This window comes from Podarcis melisellensis, assembly GCF_964234715.1.
Source record: "Podarcis melisellensis genome assembly, chromosome: 3".
NCBI lineage: Eukaryota > Metazoa > Chordata > Lepidosauria > Squamata > Lacertidae > Podarcis > Podarcis melisellensis.
The window spans coordinates 91981353-92001745 of NC_138530.1; the positions used below are offsets into that span (position 1 = coordinate 91981353).

The 20393-nt window shown below is 44.5% G+C and overlaps 1 protein-coding gene across 4 annotated transcripts in view; it reads right to left on the minus strand.

The window, feature by feature from the left end:
* Positions 1-20393, minus strand: part of LPIN1 (lipin 1) — a 76837-nt gene that overhangs the window by 40952 nt on the left and 15492 nt on the right. For 2 of the 4 annotated variants that reach the window (XM_081906107.1, XM_081906109.1), the window contains exon 2: positions 9398-9454. In XM_081906107.1, coding sequence (XP_081762233.1) covers positions 9398-9454 — 57 coding nt within the window. Of the gene's footprint in view, positions 1-4666; positions 4949-9397; positions 9455-9591; positions 9646-10261; positions 10379-20393 lie in introns of those variants that run through there. The other 2 variants (XM_081906108.1, XM_081906110.1) reach the window with 2 other exon arrangements.

The window sequence follows — 20393 nt, forward strand, 5'->3', positions numbered from 1 at the left end:
AGAGCATTTACAGTACAGTAAAATATCTTAATTTCAAAATGGAGTCGCTTTCTTGGAATCACCTGCACATCCCAGAAGCCACAGAGAACTGCAAATTTCTGGAGTCGTTTCATGTCCAAAACCTTCCTGATAAGCTACACCTGCCAAAATCCTCTCCTATGCCCATCAGTCAAACCCCTACCCTCCTTTGCACAGTCACACAACCCATACTCCGGGTGTGTACAGTCTTGCAACTGCTACTCGAAGAAGTGAAGAAAACGTACTCTGCACATGCTCAGATGAAGTTCTAGCACTTTCCCAAACTTGGGTTTCCAGCTGTTTTTTTTAGGATTACAATTCCCATCATCCCTGACCACAGGTCCCAAACAACTGTTCTAGGGAGACACAGCCCTAACAAAAAAGACCAAGTAAAAAAGGGGGTGTTATGGATTTGTCCTTGGGCTAGCCGTGGTGAGCTTATCGTCGGACTGCTCACTACCGCGCTCCTTCAGCCTATCAAGGCGAAATATGACGAATGGTTGCTGGACGTCTGTCTGACTGCAGTTGGCCGTCGGGATCTCCCCTTGGCAGGGCCCTTCCCGTAGAACCTTGAGCGCCTTTTTGCTTGGCTCCTGTGCTGTGACTCAGCGTGGGGAGGAGGGGATCTGAGGCGATCCCCGCGGCCAATCGGGGAGCGGCGTGTCCTCAGCCGAACGCGGATGGGGGGGCGGGTCCGTGCGCTGCTGGCAGAACGCAAGGGGGCGGGGCCTCGGAATGTTGTTTGCATGAGTTTCCGAGGCACGTGTCGCGTAAACACCATTGTCCCCAGGCTGGTATTAAATTCGAAAGGGGAATTTAACCAATCTGAAGCATTGGCGTAGCCAGGATTTTTTTTTGGGGGGGGGAGGTCTTTTGTTAGGGGAGCAGAACCTCAGATTGCTATGTATTTTTATGGGTTTATAGTTATTGGGGGGGGGCGCCTCTCCCCTTCGCTACATGATCTGGAAACGGAATAGTTCGCAGGGTACATACCCAAAACAGGGATATTTATTTCAAAAGGATGGGTTTTGAATGGGGTTTGGCTTATAAGGAAGATGGTGACTTTCTCACGTTCATATCCCTTAACCTTCCCCCCCCCCAAAAAAAAAACAGTGCGGGGGGGAGGAAGAGACTTCTGAGCACTTTGCGTTTCTGCAACTGACATCTCTTCAAAGTGCTCAGAAGTCCGTTGTTCATCTTGACACGTGAAAGCACGGTCGTGGGTATACGATCCTGTTTGCGTTTCTGCAACCGACGCCTCTTCCAACAGGATCGTAGGTATACCTACGATCGTGCTTTCACGTGTCTGGGTGAAAAGAAAAGACGGAGAGACGAGGAGTCGCGATCAATGGCAAATTCATTATAATAAATGAGAGTTCAGGAAGCTTGACAGCCGACCCTTTAACACATTTGCCTGCCGCTTCCGTTGCTGTGAGTGTCTCCCTTTCACGTGCTGGCTTCGCGTTTGAGCAATCGCTTCTCCCTTGCCTGGTGTAAAAGGGAAGCAAAAACAAGGCCCGGGCGGTGTGAGAGACGACGCACGTTCCTAGCTACCGCAGCCAATCTTGGAAGGAAAGGAGAGAAGGGATGTCCTCTCATCCAAGCTCACAGGAATGTGTGTGGGCAGGGGCGCTTGTTTAAAGCAGAGGAACAAAAGGCAGGGAGGAGCTGCATGCACGCATCGAAAAAATAAAAATAACAAAACAAGGACGGGACAGCACGGTGTTTTTTAAAACAACAATACCCGTGCAGTAATCAGCAATGCAACTTTTCCGTGCCGACTTCTGAGGGCAGAAGTTGAAGACAACTTTTGTCAAGAAGGAGACAAGCAAGCTTCCATAAATTTTGTCCCTAGGTAAATAATCAACTTTAATAAATCACATTTATGGTTCAGGAAAGGGCCACATAGCTCAATGGTACAGCATTATGTTTGGCAAGCAGTAGAGTCTACCTAGTATCAAGGTCTGGCATCAGCGGTCAAAAATAGACCAGACAGGCAAGATTCTCTGCCTGAGACCCTGGATAATTGCTGCCGGCCAGAGTAGTAGACAAAACTGAGCTAAATAGACAGCTTCCTGTACTCCTAATTCTTTTTTGTTTTGTTTTAGTTTGCCTATTTTATAGAGATGTCCTTTGCAATGCGCTCAGGCACATTCAGGTAAAAGGTCTTGCAACACTTCACAACAGGAAAAGCTTTAATGAACCAGTAGAAACCACATTATGTACCAAGAACCAGCCTGTTTTTATACCCGCATCTTCCAGGGTAGGTAATGCCTGTGTTATTCATGATATAATTGGTTGCAATCCTGCACCACTCAAATGAATGGGAGATTTGCTATTAACTTTGACAGGAGCAAAATTGCTGGCCTGTTTCTTTAAAAACTAGGGGAGACGCACCTTATACAAAGTGACATCGTGGCATTATTTTTAAATTAGCTTCCATAAAGTAGGTGAATTGCTGAATTCGGTTCTGGTAAGATTTGTAAGGGAACAAAATGTGATTCAGTAATTCAGCAAGTAATCTTTTTTTAGGACTTCTTTTTTAGCGGTGGATGTAGAGCTGCCATTTCAGATGGATGGATGGGAAGAAGAATGCACACAGGAAGGTTTTATGGCCCAGTAAATTGAAAATTAGTGTGCTTTAAGAGCATTTGTTGCAATGATTTTCTCTTCATATCTTACTTTAGCTGACTACTATGGCAATATTATCAACGCAGGGCAGCCTGGATTAGTTCATAACTGTGGTGAGCCAAAAAGGTTAAGGAGTATATCTAGCTAGAAACCTTAAGCCCCGTAATAACAATAGCTTTGGAACAATAAAGTGGGAAAATTAGATTGATGAGATGCTGAATGAAGATGGAACCTTGGTCTGATCCAGCAAGGCATTTGTTATATTCTTACATTATGGTTTTTATGATCTGAAATTCAGGAAGGGTCACTGCCCCCACTGTCCTGCTCCCCCCCTCCCCAAATATAACGATACTGATGGAGCAAAATTCCTCTGTTATCAAATAAAACGCTCAGACTGTATGGAATGATGCTTTCTGGGACAGCTAGAATCCCAGGAATTGTGTCTGTATCCCCACAGAGCAACGCTTCAAGATTCTTTTTGCTGACTCTTTATCATTTTCCTAGCAATCATTCATACACAAGGATATTCATTTACAGAGGGAAGGCAAAGGTTTGTATTCATCAGACATTTCTGGCAATAGGTTCAAACCTCACAAGCCAAAAGTCTCTTTTGGACAGACAAGTTTTCTCTAGCTGAATTTCTGATCAATAACTGCTGGCGTTCTGTGTTCTAAAAACCCTGCCATTTCCACAATGACCCAGTATTTTCATATAACACTGCTTTTACAAAGTCACACGAGTTCCTCTGTCTAGCCCACTGATGTCTGTTTTGACTGGTGGCCAAGTCTCCAAAGCTGTTTCTCAGTTCTGCTGAGATATCTTTTAACTGGAGATGTTGGGGAGTGCAACTTTGAACTTCTGCTTCCTGTACATGTACTTTTCCCATACTTTCCCTTTCATTCACTAATCAGCTCCATAACTTAAGAGTTGCCTCTAAGAGGCCCTGTACACAAAATTCACCAACATTGACATACTCACCATAACGTCTAAATGGTGTGTAAATTTTGCCATGCATCGGAATGCACACATGGTAAGCACAAATTTAGGCATCATTCTGAACATATGGAAGCAGGTGGAGCTGGGAGCTTACAATTAGCTCCATGCCCAACCCGCCTAAAATGTGCTAAGTTTTCCACATACGTGCAGTAGGCCTTCTGAAAAATTGACTGCCATACGTTAGAATTTCGCTCCAACCAAGTGAGATTTACTTCTCAGCTAACATAAACCAGCAGCGCTGGCCCAGATGCATAGATAAGAATAAGACAGGTCAAATAAATTCTGCATTTGCCCTCAACCACACTTTCTGCATTTCTGCTGTTGTGCTAGGTCAGCCATGGAGGTTACTATATGATTTCTTGAACTGGTTAGTCTGGTTGCTCAAAGACAACCTCAGTACAGGAAACAGGTGAGAGGCACAGACACATACTGCCAGAAATCTGGACAGATGGACAGAAGCGGTAAACAAGTGGGAAGAAGGAAGATAATCAGAAACAAATATTAGTGTCACAAGGAGACCTTGAGGTTCTCAAGCATTTGCTTTTAGGAACCTGTTAGTAATTCCAGTTATCTATGGCATGCAAAAGAACATATTGCATTTATAGTTTTTTTCCAACCTTCACGTGTATAACACATACCTAAGCAAAGGTTGTTCTGCTCTGGACATACCTAAATACATGCAGAAAAAGAGGGGAAGAACTCCAGGTACTAGAAATGGGCTTTATTCCACACCCAACACATTTTCAGGGAGAAATCCTTCACTGGGGGCGGGGGGGCTTTTTTTAGCAGAAATTCTCAAATGCAAGCAACACCAGAGCAGAACTATATTTAGTTCTGTGCCCTTTCAGAATGTGTCTATCGTCCAAGTTTTTACACTTCACTTTTGTTTCAGATTACCAAGAACGAGGGCTGGTTCTCCCACCCAGCCCAAAAGAAACTGGCAAACCTGACTGTCTTAAAAGCAACAAAAGACATATAAGTACTGTATCTCATTTTATACCATTTCAAACAGCATTCTCACCTTGGTCTAGTTCATCAAATCTGCTTGTAATTGATAATGACTGCGAGACTTGACATGCTGGATGGGCTTGTCTGTACCTAGATTCTTGAGGGTGGAGAACTGGGGGTGTCTTAAGTTCTTTGGGACTCTCCATTTGAATTAGCCTAGTGTAGACTTCCCAATTTGTGTGGTGGCCATCTTTTCTTTTCCAGGCTCTTATTCTTTCTCCATCCTTCCACCACGCCCCCTCTCCCCTTAAATCCTTCAAGCCTGGCCTCCACCCTTCCCAGCTGCCCCTGTCTTAGGAAAACCCCTATTGTTAAAAGCTTTCATTGTGGCATCATCCACAGGAAGACAGTGATGTTTTCAGAAGTACTTTCAATGAAAGTGAGGAGAGGAAGGGAAGATATGGAAGGAAAATGAGAGAATCAATGGGATTTTAACTCCTGGTCTAGTTAAGGATTACAAGTAAAGGTAAAGGGACCCCTGACCATTAGGTCCAGTCGTGGTCGACTCTGGGGTTGTGGCGCTCATTTCGCTTTATTGGCCAAGGGAGCCGGTGTACAGCTTCCAAATCGTGTGGCCAGCATGACTAAGCCACTTCTGGCGAACCAGAGCAGCACACAGAAACACCGTTTACCTTCCCACTTTGACGTGCTTTCGAACTGCTAGGTGGGCAGGAGCAGGGACCGAGCAACGGGAACTCACTCCGTCGCGGGGATCCAAACCACTGACCTTCTGATCGGCAGGCCCTAGGCTTTGTGGTTTAACCCACATCGCCACCTGTGGATTACAAGTACTTCCTTCTAAATTAGCATTAGCTGTGGGAGCAGAGTAAGATTCTGAATTATGTTCTCTTTTGTATTATGTTACTTTCCTTTTATACAAAGCACTCCCAGTTTATTTTTCCTAACAGACATTTATATACATTATTTCTATACCGACTTCAATGTATTATGTTAGTTTCCTTTTGAACAAGTCCTCACTGAAGACTTAATAGTGACATTTATCATTCTTTTTACCAACAAATATAGAAGCTGGAGACAGAAAACCTGTCTGTCACAGCCCAGCACACCTCAGGCAGCTTCTGCATCCTGGTTTTAGCTGGCTCCACCTAAAACTCTTCAGTCTCTCCACCTCTCCCAAATTCAAACTGCAAAACTGGTTCCAGCCCACAGTGCTGCTCTGCCTTTCCCTTTAGCCCAAAGGCAGGGGTAAGATTCCAAACCGTCAAGCAACACTCTTGCATTGGCACACTCTTTAGACCTGTTGGAATACGGTAATTTATACTGCAGCATGTCCACTCAGAAGTAAGTGAGGCTCACTCCCAGGTAAGTGGATATAGGTTTGCAGCCCTTGTCTGATAAAAGAGGGTGGGGAGCCAGACGTGGAGAACCTGTGGCACTCCAGAAGATGCTGAACTCCCATCAGCTTCAGCCAGCATAGACAGTGATTCGGTATGATGCGAGTAGTAGTCAAACCACATCTGGGGTACCATAGGCCCCACATCTCTGGTACAGGCAGTAGTTGCAGTTGACACCCTTCAGATACCTCGCAGGTATACACCAAGAAGATCATTCCCTGACTCGCAACTCCACTACAGCTTGCCACCACGACTTCTTAAGGTTGAGAACGCATGTGCCTTTCTATAGCCCGGTCTAGAAAACTGAAAAAAAGAACCACTGACATCCAGCAGTAAGAAAGCACGTCAACACTAGCGCCAGCGTTGCTATGCAACAGCTCAGCACTTCCTTTTCCTGTTGGAACTCTGCCCTGATTGGCTGTCATCTTTGGCAGCTGCGATAATGAGGATTACAAGAAATCCCACCTGCACAGAGTGGAGATGGGAGAATAAGTAATGTTTGCTGGAATAAGACTAAGGGATATTGGTGTGCTTATGACACATGCCATGACCAAAGTGAGGAGCCATTGGAACTTCATATTCCAGGGTCACCTGTTAAAAAAACTAGGAGGGTTGGCTAAGAGGACCAGGATATCTAAAACAAAATGGGACCAGGATACCAAAAAGATTGCCTCACCAACTGCTCACTGGAATCTGCAAGAGAGAGACTCCTGCAGATACCATCTCATCAGCAGGTCTGTTCTGCACAGAGCGCAAATTGGGAATTTTAGTGTGGCAGTAGCTATGCTTTGGAGCTCTGTCTCATTACATATCATGCAGGCGCTATCTCTATTTAAGTGATGATGATGGTTTTAAAAAATCCCTGATCCTCTGGAGAAGCTGGTGCCTCTGTTGACTAGATATCCCACTTCCAGTGACCTTACCCTAGTTACACCCACCCAAAACCTGGAAAAGTAACAATACTCAACATGTATGTGGGAGCTGAAATGCTGACCCGTGTTTCAGAACTGTGCATAAAACAGAAGTACTGTTGAAAGCTCTAACACTGAGGGATTGAGGGGTTAGGGTGGCTTCCTTCCACTTCAGACAAGTGCCATCAGTCTATTATTTGCACTGCACTCCCAAGCCTGCACTTTTTGTTTTAAATAAAATACTTTCTGACAACATCAAAGAGGGGGTGAAGAATCTAGGAGACCTTGAGTGCATGCCAGGCAAAGACTTCTTCGTACATTTTAAAGCAAAGCCTTTGTTTTCCCAGAGAATATTTTCCCATGGCAAGGATAAGAAAATATTTCCTGATGCTGCTAATCCTGCTTAAGAGCACCAAAGCTATAAAGTACCATAGAACAACCACAAAAGAAATATACAGTGCCTGTTTACTCAGAAGTTTTCCACGATCTCTAGCATGGCTGACTCCCAAATAAAGGGTGTCTAGGATTCCAAGCCAAAACTTGCACTATCCCACAAGCTAAGAATACCACCGTTTTCCTCATGGACTTGGACAGAGAGCGGCTGTGTGTGCCAAATATAATATTTTCTTGCATCTGATGAAGTAGACTGCAGTCTACAAAAGCTTACACCATAATAAATGTGTGTGTTTTGAAAGTCCCACAGAACCCTTTGTTGCAACAGACTAAGGGCTTATCCACACTTATATTTTGCCCTGTTCTGTCCAGGCAGAGATCCATGCTTTAACGCTCCATGTCAGAGTGTTGTTTTTTCGCCCCAAGCTTTTATTGTGAAAATCCGCTCTTTATAGCTAAATTGGAGCCAATGTCAATTTGGGTTTCCCCCCGCATATTGACATTTGCTCTGATTGAGCTTTAAAGAGCAGGTTTTCATGGGGAGAGCTCTGGAACAAAACACACAAGGGGGATCAGACACAGAGCTTTAAATTGTGGACTGTGCTCAGAAAGAGTGCAGGAAAGGTAATTGTGGATAAGCCATAACGCAGGTCTCACCCAGGCTTCCTTTTGTGCCACATTTCCAGGCCCAGGTCTGTGCTTTAAAATGCTGTGTCCAATCACTTTCTTTTTGATCTGGTGATTTCCCTCTGAAAACCTGTTCTTTACTGCTGAATCAGAGCCAATGGTTATCCACAGAAAACCCAAATTGCCATTTGTTCTGAGCCAGTGTTAAAGAGCGAGTTTTCCTGGGGGAAAGTAGAGGGACAAAAACAGTGGAGTGGGGGGGGAGCCAAAAGGGTGGTTCTTTATTTCTCTCTTTTTCTACTCCTTTCTCTTTATTTCTTTATGTTTTTATTATATTGTACAGTGGACCCTCCGGATATGAATTAAATTCATTCCGGGGGTCCGTCCGCAACCCAAAAAGTCCGTAGGCAGAGGCGCTGCTTCTGTGCACACACACAGAGCGCTTCTGCACATGCGCGCAGGGCGAAACCCAGAAGTATACACTTCCAGGTTTGCCACGTTCACAACCCGAAAGTTACGTATCCAGAGCAGTATTTAACTAGAGGGTCCACTGTGGTTAGATCAAGGACTTGGTTCAAATAAAAAGGGGGAAATATATTTGATATTAAGCTTCATATTTTTCTCGATAAACCCTAATAAAACTTATTTAAAAGAAAAAGAGAAACAGGAAACTGAAAGAAACTGAAACTGACTTTCAATCAACCTTTGAGAGCCAGTGTGGTGTAGTGGTTAAGAGCAGTAGATTCGTAATCTGGTGAACCGGGTTCACATCTCCGCTCCTCCACATGCAGCTGCTGGGTGACCTTGGGCCAGACACACCTCTTTGAAGTCACTCAGCCCCACTCACCACACAGAGTGTTTGTTGTGGGGAAGGAAGGGAAAGGAGAGTGTTAGCCGCTTTGAGACTCTTTTGGGTAGTGATAAAGCGGGATATCAAATCCAAACTCTTCTTCTTCTTCTTTGAAGCAGGTCCATATTTGCTGATATGTAGTAGGAGCTTTTCACCTCCCAGTGTATGTGGCTTTTTCCAGCTGTGCTTAACATGAGCATTATAACCTGAGAACATCTGTTTCTACTGTTACTTCTCTGATAGGCTTCCCTCCTGGCATGTGACACAGTGGCTGTGGTTGGCTATAAGCTAATCAGCCCATACAAAGAACCATATGAGGTGGCACAGATGACTCATTTTGAAAACAACTTAAGTATGGAGGGTTGCAATAAGTTTAGCTTGCGGCTTTCTCATGCCTGTTTTGCAGATTCTAATCTCCCTTGTTTGTGAATGTGAGTTGATTGCTGCTGAGGGGAAAACCCCATAATGTTTAATGTGGAATCTACTAATTCTTGATCTGCTGAGCATGGTACAACTCACCTGCTTAACCACAGAACGCAATGCCTACAAATCTTAGATCAGCCCATGAAATCAATGAAATCAATGCAAATAGGATAAAAACAACTCACATTCAGGTTGCAAGTCCAGACATTTCGGATCCAGCCAGGATCTTTCATCAGAGGAATCTGAAACCAAAAAAGAAAGAGGCATTCAGCTAAGTGTAATCCGTTGTTAGTACACCCATCTGCAAACTCCTTGTAGTGATTTCTGGCTCCTCTTACACACAAGTACTTTTTCTATGACATTTGCTGTAAATCTTTACCTCTGCTGCAAAGTGGTTTCTCAGGTGTTTGCTAAGAAAACCCTGTTAGCCATATATGTTTGAAAACACTGGGTTCCTTGTGTGCCGGCTCATCTCAGCTATCTGCCAATCACCCATTCCCACCACCCTTCTGAGTAATACCCCTCCCCACCTTCTCACTATATAGAAGGGTCTGGTGACTTCTGTTTCAGTGTATCTGAAGAAGTGTGCATGCACACGAAAGCTCATACCAAGAACTAACTTAGTTGGTCTTTAAGGTGCTACTGGAAGGAATTTTTTTTGTTTTGACTATGGCAGACCAACACGGCTACCTATCTGTAACTGGGGGTGGTCTTGGGTTAGCAGAAAGCAGTTCCACACTGTGGACCCCCTCCCCCAAGCTGCCCCCCTCCCAGCTGCACCTGAAGATTGAGGAGCCCTCCAGAATGGTATAGAAGATGGCACAAAAGTGGCAGTTGTTGCAGGGAATGGGCAGAAAGAGGCACGCCACCTTGCCCCACGACAGTGGGTGTCCAGGGCATGCACATGTCACGTTGGCAAGTGCACATGTGTGTCACATTGGCACGCCCTGTGGGGTGCAGATGTCATTCACACACATCAGAGGGGCATCTCCTCTGCCTCACACCCCATACCATATTGTTCGGGCAGGTCCTTTGATCTCGAGTTAGGCTTTATTGAAGTTGCTTCAGGGGAGTTGGAGACAAGGGAACTTTCCTTGCATAAATGTTAAGTCCACTTAGGATCCAAGTCAGTGTCTGCAAAGGGCCTCTCCATTCTCCATAGATGACTGTTGAGAACATAATACGGTGGTACCTCGAGTTACAAACGCTTCGGGTTACAAACGCTTCAGGTTACAGACTCCTCTAACCCGGAAGTAGTACCTCAGGTTAAGAACTTTACCTCATGATGAGAACAGAAATTGCGTGGCAGCAGCAGGAGGCCCCATTAGCTAAAGTGGTACCTCAGGTTAAGAACAGTTTCAGGTTAAGAACGGACCTCCGGAATGAATTAAGTTCTTAACCAGAGGTACCACTGTAACTTCCCAGGTGAATTGGACTGTAAAGGTCTGTCTGTTTCAAACAGTGGCAGCCGATTGCCTCTCAGAAGTTTACAACCAGGGCTTGTCTGTCTCACATCTGGTTCTCAGCTAATGAACAAAGATGTCTAATCCTGTTTTGTTTATTTCAAGAACACTCAGAAATGTGCTAAATACTTTTCAGGCACAGCCTTCGATTGCAATCTAATTTCAGAGTGCATCAGCAAACAAATACTGGCACAATCTCACTGAAATTAGATTGTGGGTAACAAAAAGCAGGGCTTTGTGGAGGCCACATAGCTAAGGGAGATAAGCAGGGTAATTAGACAGGTTCTGACATTAACTGTGGAGAATGTGGGTTGCTGCATCCAGATGCAGTCATAATTGGAGCAAACACGGTGGTACATCTAGATGGGATTTGTTCCGGAGCCCCGTTCGCATCTAGAGGTAAACGTATCTAGCGATGGCACGTCTGCGCATGCGCGCGTCACTTTTCGCCGCTTCTGCACATGCGCGTGATGTCATTTTGAGCGTCTGCACATGCGCAAGCGGCGAAACCCGGAAGTAACGTGCTCCGTTACTTCCGGGTAGCCACGGAGCGCAACTCGAACGCGCTCAACTTGAAGCAAATTTAACCCGAGGTATGACTGTACATTGATTTAATCTAGAACCAACCTATTAGGTGTTCCGGGGCAAGGATGGAGAATCTGCAGCCTTACAGATGTTGGGGAACTCCACCTCCCATCATCCTGGCCATTGGCTTGCTAGGGCTGATGGGAGTTGGGAGGAAAATAGAGACTTTTTCCAGTCTCCTCGACTGACCCTCTTCAACCCCCCATTTTTTGGTCACCTCTCAACAAAGCATTTCCTGTCAGAAGATGGGCAAGTGCTACCGCTACTCCACCAACGGGACAGAGCACACATGCCCTCCATCGTCCTGAGGAAAGCCCTTAATCCCAGTTTGATTTGATTTGATTCTTTGGTAGATCTACAAAAAGGAAAACACATACCAATAAATAAATTTTAGAAAGGGGCAAGATTAAACGCGGGCACACAAAGCATTAAAAAAACACCAAAAGACTCCATGCAACCCACTCTGCTCCCACTTTCTTCCCTGCCTTCTAACTGCCCCTCAGAGTTGACACATCACACAGGGTTGAACTTTGATGGTGGCAGCCTCTCCAGCAGCCACAAAGAGCTGTCCAAGGAAGGAGGAGGCCGTTGGCCATGGAGAGCCAACAGGAGGCTCCCTCGTTACCACCACTGCTTGAGAAAAGTGCCGGCTCATCTTCCACCCTGAGCTTCATGGTGGCAGCACTGGCAGGGGAAATAGGGACATTCCAGAATCAAATCAGAAGAGCCAGGGTGGCTTTTCTAATTCTGGGACTGTCCCCAGAAAATAGGGACACCTGGAGGGTTATACCTAGGTTACCTCTTTCTGCTGTTGTGTCTCGACCTGCCAAGTAGCCTTTCGATGGGTCACTGAAGTAAAGGATCATTTGCCATCAGCAAATCGCAACACAAATTTCTGCAGAGGTGTACAACTGCAGATGCTGTTCTTTAAATAAATAAAAAAATCAGTGTAATGATCTTTACAACACTTGGCCAGAGGTGGCCATTGACCTTGTATTGCAAATAAGGAGACTGAGGAAACTATGACATTAAATAGCTTGCTCAATATTGTAAAGAAAACAATTAGGCCCGAGCACCTTCCAATTAACAGCCCTCTGCTTTCATCATGTGTTTATACAAAGTCATCATACTGCCTTGAGGTAGCAGTGGAACCACCGGGCGGAAGTACTAATACTGACTCTGATGAAACAATTTCATGTTATCATTAGGTTGCTTTGCTAACAACTTGCGGAGGCTGAAATGCCAATGGGTCAATAGATGGTCTGAGTAAAATCCAGGCAAACTGAGAGCTTCTCAGTCCCATTGATTTCAAGAGGAGAGGTTAAATGCTTGTGCATAATTCTCTCCTGATTAGATCAACAGGGCTTAAAAGTGCTTAATTTTGGGGTGGGATCATGCCTGTTATTTAGTTGAAACAAAATTAAAACGTAAAGTTGTCAGTTAGAGTATGATAATGCCAAGGTTGCAGGTTCGATCCCCGTATAGGATAACTGCGTATTCCTGCATTGCAGGGGGTTGGCCTAGATGACCCTCAGAGTCCCTTCCAACTGTACGATTCTATGATGTGAGATTGACCAGGCTAGGCAGAAGAGTAAACGTGTTGCATTTGTATGCACACCAGCACTGAAATCACTGTGGCCTTATTTCTGCATGTGATTTGTGCTTTATTCAAAATATTTATAGAAAACCTCTATAATGTCTCTCGCACATACACTAATTTTATCTTGCGGGCTTACCACAGGCTTCTGGTTGGCTACTGTAAGAACAGGATGTTTGACAAGATGGCAATTGGCCTAATCCAGTCTTCCTCCTGAATAACTTTCTTAACACTGGTAGTGGGATAGGAGAGTTGTGGGGGGGGGAGTCACATCTGGCAACCAACGTGCCCCTTTGGTTTCAGATAGTACATGGGTAAACGAGTCTAAAAAGCCTGAGACACAAATTTTCATGGCCCTCTAGCGACTATGGTGGCTCATTTACCAAAAGTAATGTATTTAGTGTTAACTCTGGAAGTGAAAACTCGATTCTGACCGCACTAAGTCCCCTAGAGCAAAATATACATCAGGAAAGCTGTATTCTCATGCCAGTTCGTTCGTTTCCCCTCAACATTTCCATAATTGTTCATTTTGGTTCATTATATTTGAACTTTCACACAATATAAAATGGACTCCTAGAAATATACTGGGATATAGCACAAGTTTAGTGCTTATTTCCATGTTATTTGCTTCCAGGGAGGGAGGGAATTAGTTTGCAATATACATGGAAATGACTGCTGAATATTCAGAGGTAAGCTCCATTCCTGTTGGTGTATTTTTTCCGGAACTGTGAATAAGGTCGGTTTGTGTTGAAAGGTGAAGCGAACCACATTGCTCTTCCATCAATATGCTGGGCCTGTGCGCATCCATTCAAATGTACTTCTAAAGCTCAGGCGCTGGGCCTAGGAGCAGCACAGTCTGTTTGCGTCTGGCAGTCGAGCAGCGTGTCACAATACGTGACGCAATTGCGCAGCCTTTGGAAGCAGGCTGACAGTGGCAATTCTTTGAAAACAACACTGTATGCTCAGTCTCAAAAACAACTTTCTTCATGTAGTGATATAACCAGCCCGTGACAAGCTGGGCACCTTGCCAAGGGCACTGTTGAACGCCACTTGACACTCCTCTGCAATGCAGAGTTATAAATAACATCCAGATAGCACAACACTCAGATACAGACCCACACAGTCTTATTTGAATCCAGAATGTTGCAGAGAACACAGGATTTCAGGTTGTGACCAAGTACCAATTCTTATTTATTTTTTTAAAAAATAATGAGTTGTTTTATGTCTCACAAACAACTGCGCAAACACATCCGTGTTCAGTAGATATTACAGGATCTAGGAAAATAGATTTAAAGGCAACATCAGACCCTCAAAGTGTCCCTCTTTTACCAAGGACAGTCCCGGATTTACAGAAACTATTCTGGTTTTTTATTTGATCCTGGAATGTCCCGTTTTTCCTTAGGACGTCCCTATTTTCATTGGAGACATTTTGGAGGGTATGGAATTATACGACTCTCGAGCCAAGGAGATAAGTAACTATACAACCGTTAGAAGACATCCTAAGGCAGCCCTGTATAGTTTTATTATGTTTTTATATATGCTGCAAGCCTCCCAGAGTGTCCGGGGCGACCCAGTCAGATGGGTGGGGTATAAATAAAATGATGATGATGGAATAGAATGCCCCTATTTTCATCGGAAAAACATTGGAGGGTATGCAACATGGAATACCTGTCTGCAGCAATGGGCAGCACAAAGTAACCCAAGCAATCAAAAGTTTGACTAGGAAAGAACTGAAACAGAATGAGAATCAGAAACTGCAAAGGGAGCCTTGTGTCTCCAAGAGAAACCTGGGTACAAGGGCAGAGCTCGGCATCTTGTTGCTACACGACAGATCCATATGCGGATGTGGCCCAACCTGCTTTGTAAACTGAACAGCAGCTTGTCTCCTGGACAGTAGTCACATGTTGCTTGTGTGTATTGGCACTCGTGGGATGACGCAGCAACGGGAGTAGGGCTGCACTGCTGGCCCCACTCCTGACATCACATCCCAGGGCTAGCCCCACCCCCCTGACATCCATGACGATAATCACAACACACAGGCATTCATGGCTGGGTTTGGTCCAGGGATGCAACCTGGGGGTGGGGCTGACACAGACGTCCCCCACTCTTGCTTCAACACAAATGCCTTCTCCAAGAATAACACATGGATAGCACTAGTAGCAGACCTGAGTAGAGGGACATCTCTGCTCAATTCACACACACACACATGCCAGCCCAGCACAAAGAAGGTTTAGATTTGGGCCCAGGAAAGGGGAGAGAGTGAGACGCAGAGGACCAAAGCAAAGGGACCTGATGGCATAATAATTCTTTGAATTATTGATTTCTGACGCAGCTGTTTTATTTGAGCACGAGGTAGGGACCACATGATGTCATATAGCCATTGAGAAATCCATTTGTTTTGTTACAGCGGCTGCGTTATGAGGAAACTGATCTCTCCCGGTTTATTAAAAACATTCCTTTGCCAAATTCTATTGCCAAACCTTGCCAGCCATAAAGTTAAATATTCCTCTGAAGATGTTTCATTGAATATCCTCTCCTTGCGTAGGCCAGTAAGTGAATAAATATTGGCATAGTAGTTATCTAACATTTTATTAGTTTATCAGAAACCAATTAATAAAACTCCAGCTGAATCAGTTTAGATGCAGAATGATATGAATTATATTAATAATCCCATTCTGAGAAGAATAAAAGAATAACATTCCTAGAGTTTCAAAAATGTCCTAGAGTGAGTGAGGTAACTGATCTGATTACCAGGCTGACAATTTACTTATACAGTATTGTTGTGAAATTTGTTAACAATATGTTTTTGAAACATGTGGATAACAAGGGGGGGGGGTTAAAGGACTTAATAGTCCTTTAAAAAACCCAGAAAAAACAGAGTTGAATGATGAGTACAGAGTTGAGATCCATAAACGTTTTAGGATAAGCAATAAATTAAACAGAAAATTGCTTCTTTAATACAATATATAGGTCCATTAAAGAGAAGTTATGGATCCTTTAGGGTGCTGTTATTGAAATTAAAAGATGATGAAGACTCTTTTCATTATAAGGTAGTAATATCTATAAGTGCACTAAACAGTGAAAACCTCAGAATGCTAGACTATTTTGTTTCTCGATGTGGTTAAAATAAATAAACATGGGTTCATGGTTTTTAGAATCACTGAGTCTAGTCTTATCCAGATGTTCAAACAGCATACAGAGAACACACACATAGGAAGGGTGGGAAAGCAGTGACAACATCCTCAAATGACCTGCCGTTAGTGTATTCTCTGCCCCGAGCCTGTGAATATACAAAAAGAAGGCTGATTGCCGGAGAATTTATGCTTTTGAATTATGATGCTGGAGGAGACTCTTGAGAGTCCAATGGACTGCAAGAAGATCAAACCTCTCCATTCTTAAGGAAATCAGCCCTGAGTGCTCAGTGGAAAGACAGATCCTGAAGCTGAGGCTCCAATACTTTGGCCACCTCATGAGAAGAGAAGACTCCCTGGAAAAGCCCCTGATGTTGGGAAAGATGGAGGGCACAAGGAGAAGGGGACGACAGAGGACGAGATGGTTGGACAGTGTTCTCGAAGCTATCAACATGAGTTTGACTAAACTGCGGGATGCAGTGGAAGACAGAAGTGCCTGGCGTGCTCTGGTCCATGGGGTCACGAAGAGTCGGACACGACTAAACAGCAACAACATAGTCTTGGTTGCTTTGGCTGCAACAGACTAACATGGCTACCCCACAAGAAAATGTATACATGTAATCATGCACATGCTCAGCGACTCTGCTTTGGGGGCATACTTTGGTAGAGGGAAAATGTGGGTGGGCAACTGTCATGAGCCCCTTGGCAGCCCCAGATGGACCAGGAGGAAGAGGAGGGGAAAGGAGGTAGAGGAGATAAGGGGCTGCAAGACTGGACTTCCCCTTGTGACCCTAGATGTCAGAGAGGGGAAAGTAGCTCTGATGGTTTTCTCCTCTGCCCCTCCAGTGGAGCACACAGCCTCACCAGGGAGAGGAGCAGACTGTGACCAGCCAGAGGGAAGGGCAGAACAAAAGAAGATGGCAGCAGAAGATGTCATGAAGAACAAGGCACTGCCTTCATAAGTGGTATCAGACACATCAGCACAAATGGAGCGTGCATGTGTGCACGCAGCAAACTCTTGGGTCAGCTCACCCTGCCTCATCTTTAACAGCTTGGCAGGAGGGCAGTGTGAAATGTTGGGACAGCTTCATATCTTCTGTTACGTTATGAACCTCTTGCTTAGGTCATGTTTTTGGAATCTTCTGGAACTTGTGCTCGCTGTGGAGTTTTCACCACTATCAGCCTGAATGGAAATCTCTTCCTTGCTTTCAAGTGAGAGTCCTTGTTGTGTTTTGGAATGGGAACCTGGCAGCTTCCACCCCAATACACAAGCCAGTGGTGGTCAGGACCAATAGCAAAAGGGGTTGTAAATTCCACTTTTTTTTTACACATTCCAGCCAGGCAAAAACCCTTGGAATGCAAAACAGGACCAGAGAAGGGTGTGGCCTGGGTAAGGGGTGTGGCCTAGAGGACCACATTCAGCTTGTGGGCCTGAGGTTCCCAACCCCTCACCTATGCTTTTATATAGATGGACTGCAGGACCTTTCTTCCTGTTTCACATGCTTTTACTCAGGCTAAACCTGTTCCTATCCCTTTTTAAGATTCCACACTAAGAGGAACATGTATCATCTGACTTTGGCACATACATTGTGGCCAGACAAGCCTGACAGCTGAGCTCACCTCAGGTCAATGCTCATGTTTACAAGCTGCGAAGAATGGGTTTGAGATGTGAAAACACAGGCACAGGATCTCCGGGCAACATGCACTAAGGAGAACGCGAAACAAAAAGCATTCATCACTCAAATGTCAATACTCAGCTTGTACTGTTCTTGGAACAAGCACAGTGAGCCGTTTGTTTCTGCCCATGTGCACTTGATAGTAAATATGGCCATGAGCAGAGCACAAAAGCCTTGCAGAAGCTTATGGCTGGGAGAGATGTTTGTCTAGATCAGGCATGTCCAAAGTCTGCCTTGGGGGCCTAATCCGGCATACCGGACAGTTTAATCCGCCCCCTGTGGCAGTATAGTTCCTGGGGTAAATTCCTAAATAAACCTCAACAACTTCAGTCCTAAAAAAAGCTCAACAACTTAGGTTGGCTCTTTGGTTGGCCCTCACGGCCCTTTACTTCATCAAATCTGGCCCTCTTTGAAAAAAGTTTGGACACCACTGGTCTAGATCTTCCCAGTTTTCTTGTAAACGTTTCTTTGTGATTGTGTCAGGCAAAGAATGCATCATGGAAATAAACTGGCAAGGAAGAAAAGCAGGGTGGGAGAGGAAGATGGATCTGAGGCTGAAAACCTGAACAAGTCTTCAGACCCTAACAGTATTTTCATTCAATGCCTCTCAGCCCCTATTAAATAACATTTGTAAACATCACAGAGGTAAGAGCACTGCCCCACCCATTGTTTGAGCTCTGGACAGATGGAGATGGCCATCCTCTAGGCAAATTGTCTGAGCACAACGTAGTCTTAAGTTACTTGACAGTGACTTTCAAAGGTCTCCAGTAAAGGACCACAAGAGCAGTGCTAGAGTCCCCTGTGGATGATGAGTTGGTTACAGCCATCGGATCTACTGCAGCTGAGGGAGGACTGAAGCACCAGACACAAAGGGAACCTAGGCTCAGTTCCCAGGTGTGGGGAATTATTGGCCCCTCCAGATATGCTCCACACTTACTGGGGCGTGAGGAACTATTGGGAGAAGCACAGAGAAGGTTCACCACACTTACCCTGAAGGGGTAAAGCTGCAAATTATAGTTTTAGTATTTTGGACCTGAGATCACATTGTGTGAATTTGGAGTTCCCCTTACCAGCCTAAACCAGTTTTTTGAGTCTGGTCACCACTTTCAGCAGCTTGCATAACTTGCTAGCAAACTTTGACCCTACCACTCCCACCAATAGAGATTAAATGTTGTTTTCTTATAATCCGTGGATGACTCTCTTGACTGGCCCATGATGCCTTTGACATATTTTTTTTCTCTCTTCCACCCAGCATTTCATCATCATAGATGCAATATTAGTTCAGCCTATAGTTCCTGTACAGAGTTACTTTCGTGTTGGAGTGCTATCCTCTGAAATTGTTTTGAAGTTTTAGCCGCCTTTTCTGGGTATTTGAGGAAATGAGTTAAATCTCAGAATAAAGAGCCAGAACCAAAGATGGAAAGTGCTTTTCCACTAAGGCCCATCTCACCTTCTTCTGTGTCTAAACCAGTCTCTCTCTTTTTTTCAGTCATATTCTTCTAATCATTTTCTCTATTAGCAACAATACAGTGGTACCTCAGGTTAAGTACTTAATTCGTTCCGGAGGTCTGTACTTAACCTGAAACTGTTCTTAACCTGAAGCACCACTTTAGGTGCCGCGCCGCCAGAGCACGATTTCTGTTCTCATCCTGAAGCAAAGTTCTTAACCTGGAGCACTATTTCTGGGTTAGCGGAGTCTGTAACCTGAAGCGTATGTAACCTGAAGCGTATGTAACCTGAGCTACCACTGTAATTGGAAGTTAAGTGCTGAGAAATGTGATTTCCACAAAACTGAAGCTTTATCGCGAGGGAAGACATTGGGGTCCTCTGGAAAAAATACTAACGATCACTTCGTGTTCTGTTTATTTCATATTAAGATATTTATTATCATTTCAACACCAAATACTAAATCTATAACATTCAATTCACACATTTAAATAAATTAAAACCAAATCTCTCTCGCTCTCTCATACACACACACACAGTCTCTCTCTCAATCTATGTACAGTAACATGCTAAGATGATCATTTGGAAAGGCAGGTTTCCAGTGAAATCTCCTATTCAGGTACCATGGGGCTTAAACACAACTTTGAATTTCTTCCCCCAGCTAGAACGCAGTGCATTGGATTGCAATATATCTGCCAAATTATGCACAAAAGTCATCCAAGCCTCTTATGCTCCCTTCTGGACCACCTAAGCCCATCACTTCTCTCATAGACCTTCCAAGGAACTCTGACAATCTTGTTCCCACAAGAGTGGCATCAAGCCTCAAACTCGATGACCTAAGTCTGGCTTTACTTTCATCAGAGTCTCTGACAGAGACAGACTTGCACGCACCTATATTACACATAGGAAATGTAACCTACAGTATTGCCTAGTGTATTGCAAAATCCTTTATGTCTAAGGAAACAGTCGGGAGAACCTGAAGGAAGGGACAAATATAGTTACTCAGCTGAGAAGCTGCCCAAGGAGCCAAATGTCACAAATTTTGATGCATCTCAAGTAATGAAGACTTTGGATTTATGAGTCATTGGAAAGATGGTGTCTGTGGCTTGCAGCAGCGCTACAGAACTGCCAGTGCAATAAAGCCCAGGTGGAAAAATTGTTGAATGACTCAGCCCTTTTGCCAGCCCTTTCTTAGATGCCTCATATTGATCCTTGACTTGCAGTAGATGTATTGTGACAGAAATATGACTTCAGGGCAAAGAAACCCTGGAGAGCTGCTTCCA